Source organism: Fukomys damarensis, unplaced genomic scaffold, assembly GCF_012274545.1.
Source record: "Fukomys damarensis isolate Sample0158 unplaced genomic scaffold, DMR_v1.0_HiC HiC_scaffold_35, whole genome shotgun sequence".
Lineage (NCBI taxonomy): Eukaryota > Metazoa > Chordata > Mammalia > Rodentia > Bathyergidae > Fukomys > Fukomys damarensis.
Window position 1 is genome coordinate 9,900,046 of NW_022900947.1, and position 15,053 is coordinate 9,915,098.

At 40.9% G+C, this 15,053-nt stretch overlaps 1 protein-coding gene across 3 annotated transcripts in view; it reads left to right on the plus strand.

Moving 5' to 3' along the window:
• The window catches only part of Cc2d2a (coiled-coil and C2 domain containing 2A), a 111,073-nt gene that overhangs the window by 90,196 nt on the left and 5,824 nt on the right, over positions 1-15,053 (plus strand). For all 3 annotated transcript variants that reach the window (XM_010641862.3, XM_010641863.3, XM_010641864.3), the window contains 4 exons: positions 3,561-3,764; positions 8,375-8,464; positions 9,937-10,050; positions 10,752-10,886. In XM_010641862.3, the coding sequence (XP_010640164.1) occupies positions 3,561-3,764; positions 8,375-8,464; positions 9,937-10,050; positions 10,752-10,886 (543 nt within the window). The remainder of the gene's footprint in view (positions 1-3,560; positions 3,765-8,374; positions 8,465-9,936; positions 10,051-10,751; positions 10,887-15,053) is intronic.

A 15,053-nucleotide genomic window follows, 5' to 3' on the forward strand; every position in this document is an offset into this window, starting at 1 on the left:
CCAGCATGCTTTGAGTCCTTACTCCTCTCCTCAGCACTGTCTGACTGGGGATATGTTCTTTTCTTGGATACTCACAGATGTCTTAGGCAGTGAGTCAAAGTAAGACTGGGTTTACTGAGTGTCATGCAGGCCGTACATGGCAGAGATGACACAATACAATGTGTACACCTGGCACACATTAGTGATCATCCTGTACGTGACAGGTATTTTTTTAAGGGTCTGGTGGCACAATAGTCTAGAATAGCAGTGGAAATTCCACAAAGTGTATATTCGCAATGCTGCAAGCTGTTAACTGCCGTGCCATGTGGCACACAGCCTCTTGTCCTCTTTAGTTTTCCATTGCTATTAATTCTCAGATGGGGACCTCCCCGCAAAAAATGAATGCACTTTCATTTCTTTTGCAGTGTTCCAGTTTGGTTCACAGAGAAAAATACTATGTTCATATCCCACTTGAAAGCGTTTACAGGATATAAAGATTACTGGAAAACAAATGTACTGAAACTCAAATTACCCTTATATGCTAGGCTTTACCACTAAAGTTGTGGTTCTCAAAAAATCATTAGAATGTGTTCATCTCAATATTTTCAGAAAGGGAACTATATGTTTCGAGTATCGTCTTATGTGTCAATTCAAGAGAAAGCCCACAGCATGTTCACACAGAAAAATGCTCCCAGACAAAAGATGATTTTATTATTTCTGTGAATTCTAAACAAAAGAAAAGGCAGTCAGTCACTCCCCCTCTGGAGGAGAGTTTCCAAAACATGCAAAAGCAGTCTGCAGCTGACAGAAAGGCTGAACCCGAGTCCTCACAACTCTGTCTAGGTTTCCTTTGGAGAAGCAGCCAGGGCTGGTGTATTGTCCCTGTGTGCTGCAGCCCTCCTCCCTACAGCTGTGAACCAGGCAGCCGGCTGCTGCCTTTGGTGGCATTTCACTGCCCCATCGTGGCTGCAGGAGGCATTTCTCTGAGACCTGTAAAGAGGCTCTTTGTTGCTGTTTGATAGGGAAGGCAGTTGATTGATAGGACCCTGATAATCCAGACAGCTGGTGGCAGAAACTACCACTCTGTGATTCACCTGCAGACTACAGGAAAGTGAAGCTCTTACCCTAAAACAGTAATGTATTAGTCAGCTTCCCCACTGCTGAGAATCAAAACCTGACATACACAATTTAAAGAGGAAAGGTTTGTTTTGCTCGTGGTTTCAGGAGAGTCAGTACATGGTTGGCTGGCCCCAAGGCAGGAACGTGACGATGACAGAAGGGTGTGGAGGAACAGAGCTGCACAGTTCATGATGGTTGGGAAGCAGAGCAGGGAAACAGCAGAGAGGAAGGGGCCGGGGGCCAGGTTTAGACCCCAAGTTAGGCCTCCATGGTGCACCCAGATGCCCAGAAGTGTGCTTCACTAATCCCCTAGATGGCTCCCAAGTCAGTCAAGTTGATAATTGAGCTTAATTGTCACAAATGGTGACCACAACCTAGAATTCTTTCACCAACCAAAACTTCCAGGACTAGCAGATTAGTTGTCCCTCTTCCTCCATCCCCTGTGGAATCATTCCATATGATTTCCAAAAGGTTTTTACTGATGGAAAAGCTTTAACAATTGTGGGCAACTCCTGAACACTTGTTTTAACGTCTACTTTACACTGCCTTTGTTGAAAACAAGTTTTTCACAGTATATGTTTGTGTTGATAAAGCGTTCCTTTCATTTCTTCTATTTCTTTTCTTCTCTCTTGCCTGTGATAGATGAGTGACATGCTTAAGGAGGTACTAGTATTTTGTTTTATAATTCGTATTAGGCTCCCTAGTAGCTGCTTTTGTGCACTGTCCCCAGGGGACGGGCTGGGTCCAGCTGAATGTTTGATTCCTTGGCCGTTAACTGTAGATGCCGCCGGTTCCATGAAGAATGTCCAGCTTCGCACTGGGGAGTAGCTCAGAGGCAGAACACATACTCAGCATGCTTCAGGCCCTGGGTTCAATACTCAGCACTGCCCCCTTCCCCAAAAAAGAATGCCTCTGGCCTGCTTCGTCTTAAAGGTCTCAGTTGGCATTAAGTCTAAGAAGTCACCAATCTGAATGTCACCTGACCCTTGGGAGCGACCCTTGCTCCTTCCAAATCCAGGAAGCCTACAAGCTGCTTAGGAGACTGACAATTTTTTAATAGGATGGGCGGTGATGGTGCAGCTATTCAAAAGCAGGATATACCCTTTCGGTGTTCTGTAAATGTTTATGTTAACCTAGGGGTCAAATAATCAAGCCAGTTAAGAATCTTCCCAATTTCCCCTTGAATCAAACAGTGAACTTGTCAGTCCCACGTGAATTGTTTGCATAATAATAAACCATCCAAATTCTTTTATTAGGTAGCTTTTCCATAGCACTTCTTAAATCAATGGCTGTTTCACTCCTTGAAGTGGCATCCAGGTGCCCTGAACAAGTTTCAGTGACTGTGGCTGTTTATGGAGTGCTTGCTGTGGGCATACTCAGGTGGGAAGGAGCCCATCCACACACAGGCCCTGCCCTCAAAGGGTCCTGGCGTAGAGTGGGATACACAAGTGAACACAAAGCAAGTGCACGCTGCAGCAAAAGGCTGGCACCTCTCCACTTGGAGGGCCAACAGGCAGCACCAACCCGGATCTTTGCCATTCTTCCTGGACAGCACCTCCAGCTGCCTCTCTCAGATATCCCCATGGCACCCTGCGCTTATCCCCACAGACCGCTAGCGGGTCGGGTAGTTTAAGTACCTAAGTGCTTAGCAGTGTTCCCCTCTAGACTAGAAGGTCCTTGATGGGATTCTTTTGCTTTTGTTTTTTGTAAGGGATTGTTTCATACTCAGTTTATCCCACATCCCTGGGATCTTTTAGAGTGTCTGCAGGCATTTCTCAAACACAGTAAGTCCCTGACTTATGAGTAGTCCAGTTGTGAACTTTTACAGGTACACTGTCTAAGACTCGCTTTGTCAGACTTACGAACAAATCTGACTTACAAACATGCTCTCAGAGCAGAACCCTTCCTAAGTCAGGGACTTACTGTATTTGATGAGTGAGTGTAAAGGAACAGTGTTGAATTCAACTGGGTGCTTTTTTTTCACATTATCTTTGTTTCCTAATTTTCCATCTTAAAGCTACAAGCATTTCCTCCTTGACAGTTCAGAATCTGTGACACAGACATGTTACATTTGAGATGATGGATTTCTAAGCCCTCCTCCCCCCGTTAAAACCAACATGGAAATACAGTCACATAAAAGTCTATCGCTGGGGCTCATCAATCAGAATTACTATATTGTAGCTTAACTTTTTACAGATTATTGTATTAGGCCAATAGTTTCCAGATGGCTGCTTGCCTGTTCACTGCTTTCTTTTGATCCTATAAAATCCACTTTATGTGTTTAATGAATCAGTCTAATTTATAAATTATAGAGAAGTCACAGGGACGCGAACACAGGGTGATTTTATAAAGAATCATGTACTCATACTTCTCAAACCACTCTTTAAGTTCATGCAGGATCTGAGATGTTTTACATTGTCTCCTGTAATCATATACACTCCATGAAGTGTTTCTTTTTGAAGTTTGATTCTCAGGAAGATGAGAAATTGCTTCACGCAACAGAGAAGTTTCAAGCTGAGTGTGCCTTAAAGTTCCCGAGTCGTCAGTGCCTGACGACAGTAACTGACCTAAGTGGAAAAACAGTTTTCATCACACGCTATCTCAAACCTTTAAACCCACCTCAGGAGCTCCTGAATGCCTGCCCCAGTAACCCCCAGGCCACTGCAGTAAGTATTTACAGCCACTCAGTGCTGTTGCTAGGACTGTTTTGATCAGTACTTGGCCACTGTCCATGTGTATCATCAGTCCGTGTTTACTAGAGAAACACATATGTAACACAAGATGTACACATACTTAAGAATCTACAAGATTGGCTTACAGTGGCCGCCCACAGAATCGGATGTGGAAGAGGGCAGAGGGTCTGTGTGCACACTGGAGACCGAAGGATCCAGCCACCACAGGTCTGGAGCTCGCTGCAGTGTCTCATGATTCTGTATCAGGAGGCTGACAGTCTGCACTGGAAGCCAGGGGATGATGTGGAAGGCAAAGGAGAAGACTGGAGCTCCTCCGAAGAAACAGAAGCAGATCCGTCCTCCATTTCCCCTTTATACCCTCCAGTTGACAAGCCGCCCTAGGGTGGGTCTTCCGCACCCAAGGATGTGGAATTGCTGAGCCAATTTAGATGAGCTTTTCTTACTCATTGACATAATCAACTATCACACCATGATACTTAGGGTATTAACTATACCAAGATCATTAGTGAGGAAAGTGTATCGATCAGCTTTCCTGTGGCCGGGATCAAATACCTGACACCCACACCTGCACAGGAGAAATGGTTGGTTTGGCTCATGGTTTCAGTGCCGAGTCTTCAATTAGCTCTAATACTGGAACGTCAACGGTAGAGAGGGCTGGGCTGTGGGGAGCTGCTTACCTCACGGCAGCAGGAAGCAGAACAGGAGACCAGGGCCAGACAGGAAGTGGCCAGGGACCCTATGTAGTCCCCAAGGCCACACCCCCAGGCCCACCCAGATACTCCAGAAGTGCGCTGTTCCCAAGGTGGAGCTCAAGTCAGTGAAGCTATTAATCCAAAGTAACTGTCACAGGACATAATGACTGAAACCTGTTTATGGCCACAAGGGTTGCTTTCTATAGAAAAGCCTGAATGTGCCAGGGATGATGACAATCTATAGTTCATTCTTTCAATGAATAACAGTTGAATACTTGCTCTGTCCCTAGTATTCCATTAGGTATTGAAAAATTAACTTATGGGAGATACTCTGCACTTTCAAAATGTCATACAAAAACATGTTTTTGTTATGTACTCTCAATAACTCCTGTTAAGATTCAATCAGAGTTCATGTACTTTCTACTGTATTAACTACTTGGCCGAGCATGGTGGTTCATGCATGTAATCCCAGCACTCAGGAGGCTGAGGCAGGAGGATCACAAAAGGCCAGTCTGGGATACACAGTGAGTCCAAGGCCAGCCTCCACTACACAGTGAGACCCTGTCTCAAAACAAAACAAAACAACCAACCAAAAAAATAACTACTTGGTATATACATAATGCTACAATTACCGCCAAATTCAAATTAATCAAAATTCATTTCATCAATGAATATTAGTATTTCCTGCACTGAGACCATCACCCCAAAGTGCATCCCTACTGAACCATTAAATAAGCTCATACCATTCACTGCCTTCAGAGCACCGGGCCCATTGCCATTTCACATGAACCAGAAGCTATGTTAGGTTGGCTATTTTTAACCCATAAGTGTTTAGGATCTTACTGCTCATGTCATTAATGTAGTGATTGAGAAATAGGATGATATACATATATTTTTTGTTTGGTTTTGCTTTTTGGTACCAGGAATCAAACTCAGGACCTTGCACTTGCCAGGCAGGTGTGGTGCCACTGAGCCACATCCCCAGCCCAGGATGATGTATTTCTAAAACCGCAGTGTTCTATAATTTCTTTGCTTAAATTACTTTTTATAGAAAACCATAAAAAGGTGTGTGCTCCCTACATCATGATGTACAGAACACCTTGCCCAGTAGAGAGCACATAAAAGTAATAAAATAGGTTTAAAAGCATGGCTAAGACAGAAGTAAAGTGAAGGAAAAAACCCAGAAAAGCAAAAAGCAAGATTCCGCTAGGATAGGGCGCTGACAGTTGGCCCTCAGACTGCCTGCTGACCCCTGCTGACAGGGCTGAGTTTCAGGGAGCCACAGGCAGAGGGGTCGGGGTGGTGCCAGCTGTGGCAGGCTCGGCACAGAGGGGCTCTGGAAGGGCAACATTGGCAGTGGGTAGATGAGGAATTCCTTTGCTCTGGAGAAGGGATCCTAGCTGTCTCAGTCCTGACTCCAGATATCAAAGAGAAAAAAGTGTTCCCTGAGAATTCCTAGTCACTAAGCTGTTTTAATTCATATGTGGGACTGGAATTTACACTGCCTGTCTGATTCAAACAACTTCAACCAAAACTCTAGTTGAAAGTATTCCATTTAGGTATGACCACTGTCAAAAGCAAACCTAAATCTTTCTAGAAGAAAGTCATTTAATCTTGGCCACAAAACACAGAAAGTTCCAAGTGACATGCTTACATGGCAGAAGAACATCAGGGTAGAAATGAGTCACCATACAGAAAGTAAGAGCTGAAGGGAACAACAAACAGGAGGTCCTGGCCACAGACTGTACACAGAATCACCAGGTCCAGCCCGGCGTAGAGCACAGGCCTGTACTCCCAGCATTCCCGGAGCCGAGACAGGAAGACCGCCAGGGCTTCCAGGTTAGACTGGGATACACGAGTTCTAGGTCAGCCTGAACCGCAAAGTGAGACCTTGTCTCAAAAGACAAACACAGATGGGAAGAGGATACAACTCAGTGATGCAGCGCCTGTTCAGCCGAGTTCAGTTCCCGGTACCAAACAACGAAGAATTATCAGGTACATGATATTAAAAAGATGTGTTTAATAAGCTTAAGAAATCTGAGGAATTGAAAGTATAACTGGACAATAGACTATCAAACTTGAGAGGCAAATTGTTTTAGAGTACCACATAAAATAAGGATATAATAGTTATAACTAGAAATTAAAGAGAGGCTCAGTGAAACTCAATACAGTTCAATATAGAGTTACTTTACATACATTTAAATACAGTGAGCCAACTAGAATACGCCTACAAAGAAATTACTTAGAAAGATAGGAAAAAAGTATAAACAAATGGTTAAGCGGAATAAAGGATGCAGGGAGGAGACATGAATTATATAGAAATGGAGCAAGGCAATATTCAGAGACTAAACAGAGAACTTGCCAGATTTAACGGAATGTTAACAGGAAGCCCAACAAATCCTCAACAAAATAAATACAAAGACATCACAATCAGCATCCAATTGAGAACTGCAAGGATGTTTTTAAAAAGTGATAGGGAAAACAGATTATCTACAAACAAAGAAACAATTGGAACAGACTTGTCAGCTGTAGAAATGAAAGCCATCTTTGATAGGCTAAAAAAAAAAAAGCTGTCAAGCTCTGACAGTTTACAGCCAGTGAAACTATCTTTAGCACAAAAGTTGGAAGAATTCACAACAAAGTCACTCATTAAAGGAATTGCATATATATATACACATATATACATATATATGTGTATATATATACGTATATATATACATATATACGTAATTAAAGGTTCTCAGAGGAATATCCTAAATATGACATAGAAAGCTAATGAAAATGAAAAATTTATTAATCTAAAATACTGTCTTCAAAGTAATAATAGCAGCAAATTGGGTGAAAAACCAAGACAGAACAAAATAACAAAAGAATGCACAGATACAAGAAAAAAATTGATGAAAATATTTTAATGTTTTTGATGTTTTTCAAGATGTGGGAAAAGAAATTAATCTTAGATTTCACTTAGATATGCATGTTGAAATTTCCAGATTATTTCAAAAGAATGAAAATAATATAACTCCTAAACCAGGAGAAGAAAAATAATGAAATGGCATGAGAGGAGGAAAAAAGAATTTTTAAAATATGAAAAGTAAAATTATAGAATAAGGTGGTAGAAATAATCTCAGTATTTACCAGTAATCACAATCAAAGGAAAGGGACTGAGCTTTCCAGGGAAAAGACATAGGTTGTCAGACTTTAAAAGAACTTTGCAAGCTGATTCTAACATTTATATAAGACTGAGAAAGGGCAAATAGAGTCAAAATAATTCTGAAGACCAGGGACTCAGTGGGACCCTGGGGGAAGACTTGCCATAGCATCTGTCTGGACTAATTATAAGACTTTGTAATTAAGGCATGACTGACAGAGTGAACAGAAGATAGAAGAGAACATAAAACCTGGCACAACTCATTCAAATATGGAAACCTATGTGGCAAAGATTGGAGATGAGTAAAGGTTGACTGTTAAATAAATTGTATAGGGATCACTGATTTTCATATAGAAAAAATAAAAATAGATTCCTACTTCACAACACTTGGTTGCATACAGATTAAGGGCTTAAGTGTGAAAGGCACTGTGCTTTTTATGGTGTGAGTTAGACATCTTAACTAAGAAAAGAAGCACAAACTTTGTTAAAAAGAAAAATAATTTGACATTAAATTGAGAATTTGAGTTTCTTAAAAATGCCTGTGAAGAAAATGAAAATTTAAGCTTCAAATCAGAAGATATTTATAACATATATAATACATAAATAGTAAAAGTAATCTGTGCAAGATGTTTGGTGAGGTTTAAGTAAAATAACATTGACACAAAACAGCATAAAAATAAGGTTGGTGAGGCAGCTTTCTCTTTTGCTGGAAATTATTTTTGAAGCCCATTTTGTTTACACAGGAACTGGTAGCTCGATACGTTGCCTTGATTCCTTTCTTGCCTGACACAGTTTCGTTTGCTGGCATCTGTGATCTCTGGAGCACGTCTGATGTAAGTCCTTCTTCCTCGATGATTCACTAACTTGCACTGACTTAACTGAATATTAGCTAAATGACTTGCATGATTTTACAACATCCATTCATCATCGTAAAAATCTACTTGGCCATCTGTTTAGCAGCACAAACTAAATCCTATTATATATTTTTTTTTCTTGGTTCATTTTTCTGAAAGTTAAGAAGTTAAAAAGATTCATTACACAAAGAAAAAAATAAGACTTTTTTTGTCTTGCTATGCAGTTCAGGCTTGCTTTGAACATACTGTGGAGCTTAGGCTGGCCTCAAACTCATGGCAGTCTTCCTGCCTCGGCCTTCCTTCTGAGTGTTGGGATTGCAGGAGTCTGCCACCAAAATAAATAAGACTTGATGCAGAATTATTCTTAGAATTATTCTAACAGTATCCCAGTTCTATTCATAAAAATCAAAATTGCACTCAATAATTGGCAAATTTTATATTCCTTAATTTGTAGGTTTTCTAAGGCATGTTATATCATTATTTATTCACTACGTACTAATTGGTCACCTACTACATACCAAACACAGCACTAGGTCCCAGCCTTAGCAAAATAAATACAGCTCCACTTTTACTGAATTTACAATTTTGTATGGTATATAAACTTCCACACTGATTGTAGGTAATATAGAACAAGCACATTTTACCAAAGGTATTAACTCTGCTTCTGGGTCTCTCATTGTACTGCGTTTGCACTGCACAGAATTATAGTTTTCTTTGAAAGAAACTCCTAACTTGAAATTTAAGTGCACTTTACACTTTTTTGTTCCCTAATATATTTTGGCAACATAAATGGTGACAGTTTTATAAATGAATCTTCTACACCCTGGAGGGATGCATAGGATAGATGAAGAATGGACTGGTTCTCGTACTTTATAGCCACACTACCTACACATCACTGCATTGGTTTGTGCCTTCGCTTTCTCTACACCTGGGGAATAAGAGTGCTTTCTTCCAAAGGCTGCTCTAGGATAAATGCAGCACTGCGTGCAATGTGCTTTACAGAGCACTTGACAGAGTGGGCAGCCATATAGACATTCAAAATGAAACCTGAAACTGAAATTGTCACCACACCTCAGTCACAGTGATTTTTGATTCTAAGAAATCTACATCATCACTAGTATTAGAGAAGACACTATGTCCACTAAAAGTGTTGTTAAAGACTGTCAACTGGCATGGTAGGCATGGTAATGTATGCCGGTCGGCCCAGCACTCAGAAGGCTGAGGCAGGAGGATCACCATGAGTTTGAGGCCAGCCAGGTTCACACAGTGGGTTCAAGCCTAGCCTGAACTATTTACCAAGATCCTGTCAAACAGGGAAAAAAACAAAAATCATCAATGTACTAATAAATTTTGGAAAGAACTTGATATTACTCTCAACTGACTTGCTACACCCTGTGTGGCAATCCAGGTAAAGCAGCCTGTCAATACCTCATGTTCTTTTTTCTTGTCAGCAATTTCTTGATCTCCTGGCAGGCGATGAAGAGGAGCACGCAGTGTTGCTCTGTAATTACTTTCTGTTCCTGGGGAAGAAGGCCTGGCTGGTGATGGGCAACGCTATTCCCGAGGTACGGCCATTCAGTCTGGCTCTCGCAGAGGAGTGCAGTTCTCCAGCCCCCTCCATGGATGGGATTTGTTCTCATAACAACTCTGAGTTAGGAAAGTAACTCAGAAACACCCTAACAGGAAGACAAAACTACCAAGGAGACAGACACAAAATGGTTTGATGTGGTACACAGGTCCCTCAACAGCACTTCAAACTGTTTTTTGACAAAACTGGAGCCTTCAACCACCCAAAGCCCGTTAGCTCTCCTTTTCTATAAGCCTCTCCTGTCCATTCCCAAGCATCTTTCAAACCTACTGTGCATTTGCATAATTATAAATGAGTATCACATGGAACTTTCTTAGAAGTAGTATTCTAAAATAATCAGCCTGCTACGTACCTAAGTGGCAAATTTACTGACTCTAACAAGAAAATGCCAGTGACTGACTTCATTAGAAATGGTTCCTCAGCCAATCGTGAGATGCTCTGGTTGAGTAAACTGACTGCTATCTTTACTTGGACAGCAGTAGCATCAGATCTGAGAATTTTGCCATCCCCCCAAAAAAAATCATTTTTAAAATCTAGTACAACATAGAACTACAAGCTAATTTTCACCATTTCATGGAATTTTGGGGTCCAAGTAAAGTAACAATGCTTCTGCAAACTACTATTGACCTTAATTGCATAATTCATTCAAAACTGTTTTTAACATCTGTTTCTCTTCAGGGTCCAACTGCCTATGTGCTAACTTGGGAACAAAATCATTATTTAATATGGAATCCCTGCAGTGGACATTTTTATGGACAGTTTGATACATTCTGCCCCTTGAAAAGTGTGAGCTGTTTAATTGGTCCTGATAATGTGAGTATTACCATTTCCTCTTAAACATGGTTGCTTTCTGCTTTTCAGTTGCCCATTTTAATACTTATATATCAAAAATTTTACACAAATGTAATAAACACATACACATACGTATACCAGTTTTTTAAATGTAGCAAAGATGGTGACAGAATTAGTCACCTGAATAGCCCTAAATGAAAGTTTTGGTTGTCTTAAGTCACTTTTTTGTTGCACGGACAAAATACTCAACACCTACAAGTTAAAGGAGGAAGTTTATTTCAGCTCATAATCTGTAGAGGTTTTAGTCCATAATCGGCTGGCTCCAAAGCAGGACAGCATGGCAGAGACAGCCCATGGCAGGGTGGTCAGGAAGCAGGAGGCAGGAAACAGAAAACTTTCCTTTCTTCTTTCTCTTTATACATCATCAGGCTACAAACCTACTGGTTGGTACCACCCATGCCCAGGCTGGGGCTTTCCTCTTCAGTAATTCTAGCACCCACAATTATGCTAAACAAGTCAGCAGAATGACCGAGTTTTCACACCCATAATTCAGTATCACACACCCATGAAGCAGCCACCTTCCAAAAGCAGCACCTGTAAATGCATGAGGCTCTGAGGGGGGACATCTAGATATAAGTCATAACAATCTTTATACAATATATATATTTGTATTTATAAGGGGATGGGGATTTAGCTCAGTGGTTCCGCTGCCTGCCTCTCAAGTGCAAGGACCTGAGTTCGATCCCCAATACCAAAAAAAAAAAAAAAAAAAAAAAAAAAAAAAAATCATAAAACAAAAAAACACCATATTTGGATTTATAAATTGTGTATATTTACATATACATACTTTTATATTATATGGAAATACTTTTAAAATAAACATGAATAATTTTAAAATCTAATAGCTTATTCCTGTATCCCTGAGGTATGGACCCTACCCTTTTCTAGGGTTGCTGCTAAAATTAATTAGTATATGCCAACAGCGAGCAAAGTAGCTGTCTTTCATGGGTGTTCAGCAAACAGCAACTATCATTAATTACAAATATGAAAAAAGTACTCTGGAGCGCTATTCTCATGTTAGTTTTAATTGAAGTCATCATAATCACAAATGGATTGGTAAGCTCCACTGGCATTCAGAGGATCACTTCCAGGTCATTCGTAATCAACCAGGATTAATAGGCATTGAAAAATCATTTAGAACTCACTTTCTGCCAAAATTATTGTTAGCTCTAAAGACAATAATTGCATGGCTGACTAGTTCTTAGTCAGTTTTTGTGAGAAAGATCTTTTCTTCTCCACTTGTACAGATGATACAGTAGCTTGCAGCTGAGCTCATCGTCCTCTAAGCCTATTGACCGCCCTCAGTGGAGGCCCACATCCTCTTAGCCTGGCACTTCCAAACCTCAGCTGCTCTCAGCTCCACCACATCACCTCCTCAGATGATCTGTCTTTTTCCTTCTGTACTTCTTTTCCAAGAAATAAGCTGCTCCCCTCCCCTTGTTTCCATTCCTACTCTGACACCCAGTCCATCAACTAAATGTCTCTAAAACCATGATCCACTAACTAAACCAACCCCTACATTTTCCGCTTCACTACTTATTTATATGCTGAAGAATCCAAAAATTCTAAACTCTGCTCCTTCCAACTTGGATACACCCTGAACTACCACTACTACTCTATGAATCAGCTTCTCATTATTCAGACATAATACCCAACAGCATAACGGAGTTTAATCTGGCTCATGGTTTGGGGGGATTCAGTCCACGGGAGTCTGACTCCAAGGCAGGAACATCATGGCAGCAAGCAAGACAAGACCGAAGAAAGCTGTTCAGTCTGTAGGCTATGGCTGGCCTGGAAGCCAAGAGTGAAGGTTAAAGGCGGGAGCTAGGACAAGACTACAGCCTCGTAGGTCATGCCCCCAGTGACCCGTCCTTCTCTCCAGGCCCAGCTTCTGAATACTGGACTGATGGGGGACATTTGAGACCTACACCATAAAATCTGCCTGCTTTCCTTCCAGAATTCTTCAAACACTACTTACACTTCCTGCTCCTGCTTCAACAGTCAGACCTTTGCCCGCTATAATCTTGCTTTTCCCTAAATCAAACTACACAAAGTAAACACCAGAAGTGTCACTGTCTTATTAATGAATAAGTGAATGCAACAATTCTTTCCTCATTCTTCTCTTCTCTGTGAAACATAATGAATTACTTCATGAAAAAACTTTTTCTCTCCTTGGTTTACTGATAAAATTTTGGTTTTAATTTTTTCTGCAATAGCTTGTTTTTCTTCCACTGTTTTTTTCTTCCCACATCTTGAAAGTAGATGTTTCTAAAATTTCTATATTTATATTCCTTCTGGATCGGACGTGTTATTAATATGACTGTCTAATCCTGACATAGAAGTCATAATTCTATCAAGAGCCCCAGAAACTGTTTTTTTGTTTTTGAGACAGGGTCTATGCAGTGCAGGCTGGCCTTGAATTCAGTTTATAGCCCAGGCTGGCCTTGAGCTTGTGGTTATCCTCCTGCTTCAGCCTCCCACACTTGGCTGAGCCCTAGAAACAGTCCTCAATTATGCATCATTTGCTTGATACCCTGGTGCTTAATCAGAATCTGTCAGTACAACTAAACTTCAAGACATTTCTCTTTTGCTTCCAAAACCAGTTTGTCGTTCTTACTATTTCTATGGATATCAGTTACCCAGATTCAAACTCCAGAATTATCCTTGATTTTGCCTCTTCCTTACTGCTTCCTCCTTTAATCCTATTTACAGATATCAAAATATACGATCGCTACCATTTCATTTTCTTTAGGTCATGGTATTACTGTTTCACCCTACATTACTGTAAATATCCAACCAAGTCTCCAATTCAGCTCACAAAATTTGATATACTGGTGTCAGGTAAGCTTCTTAATGTTGTTTTCATCATTCTATGGTTCAAAGATATGAGAGGCACTTCAATACCTACACATGTAATAAGCTCCTCACCTCAGATTTCAAAACCCTGTATAACCTGGCCTCAGCCACCTTTATCCTTCTAATGCCTTTCCTTATGACTGTCCTGCACATTCCCTACCAAGCAACCAAACACTAGTCCTTAAAGATAGTATCTTCTCTCTTTTTTTTTTTTTTTTTGCAGTATCAGGGATCAAACTTAGGCAAGGTAGGCGCAGTGCCACCGAGCTAAATCCCCAGCCCTCATGTTATTTTCTTCAAACAATCCCTTGGTTAGGATTTCAAGGACTGGCCATCACTTCTCTATATCTTTTACTGCTTTTTCCTTATTTCTCCAAATTTGAAACATTAAAGATACTTAAAGTTTGTCAAGTCTTTTCTATGTGTACTCCCTCTCTGGAAATGCTACATATATACCAGTGGCTCCCAAACTTGTATTTCCAGCTCATCCAACTTCAGCCTCAAATATCCACTCACCTGCTCAGTATCCTCATTTGCATGTCTCAGAAGAATCCCAAACTTCACACACCCAAACCAGAATCCAATTTATTTTTTCATATTTCCCAGCTCAATAAATGGCAGTTCCATCAGTTCACTTATTTAGGCCAAAACTCTTGGAGTCATCTTTGATTCCTTTTTCTGTCCTACAACCTAATCCAACTCTATCACAGATCCCATTGGTTCTCTCAGTATGCAGACTCTAGCCACCATTCACCTTCACAGCTTCCATTTTCATCCATGTCACTGTCGCTGTTACCTGGGTTACTGGAAGGAAAAAGAAGCTTCCTAAATGGAGACTTCACCGCTCACCCTATCCTCTTCTGTCCAGTCTCAATACACCGAGTAATTCATGTTAAACTGGAAGGCAAATTATATCACTGCTCCACTCAAAGTACTCCAATGGCTTCCTTGCACACTCAAGAATCAAAGCCTAAATCTTCCAAAGGTCCCTCGTGGCCTCTATAATCCAACGCCCACCCTGTCCCTGCCCCCATCCTCTGCTGCCATTGCTTGCTTCTTTCCTTGGAGGCCGCTCTGTATTCCTTACTGTCCATCAGATAGATCAAGCACTCTGCACTTGCTGCTTCCTCTGCATAAAGGGCCATGCTCCCTTTATCAGACATTTTTATAAATGTCTAACTTCTTGCATTTTGAATCATATGTAACTCCTGTAGGGTTTCCCCACCTGTGTTAAAATCTCATCCGCTCCTGCAGGTCAGCTTTCTCCAGAGC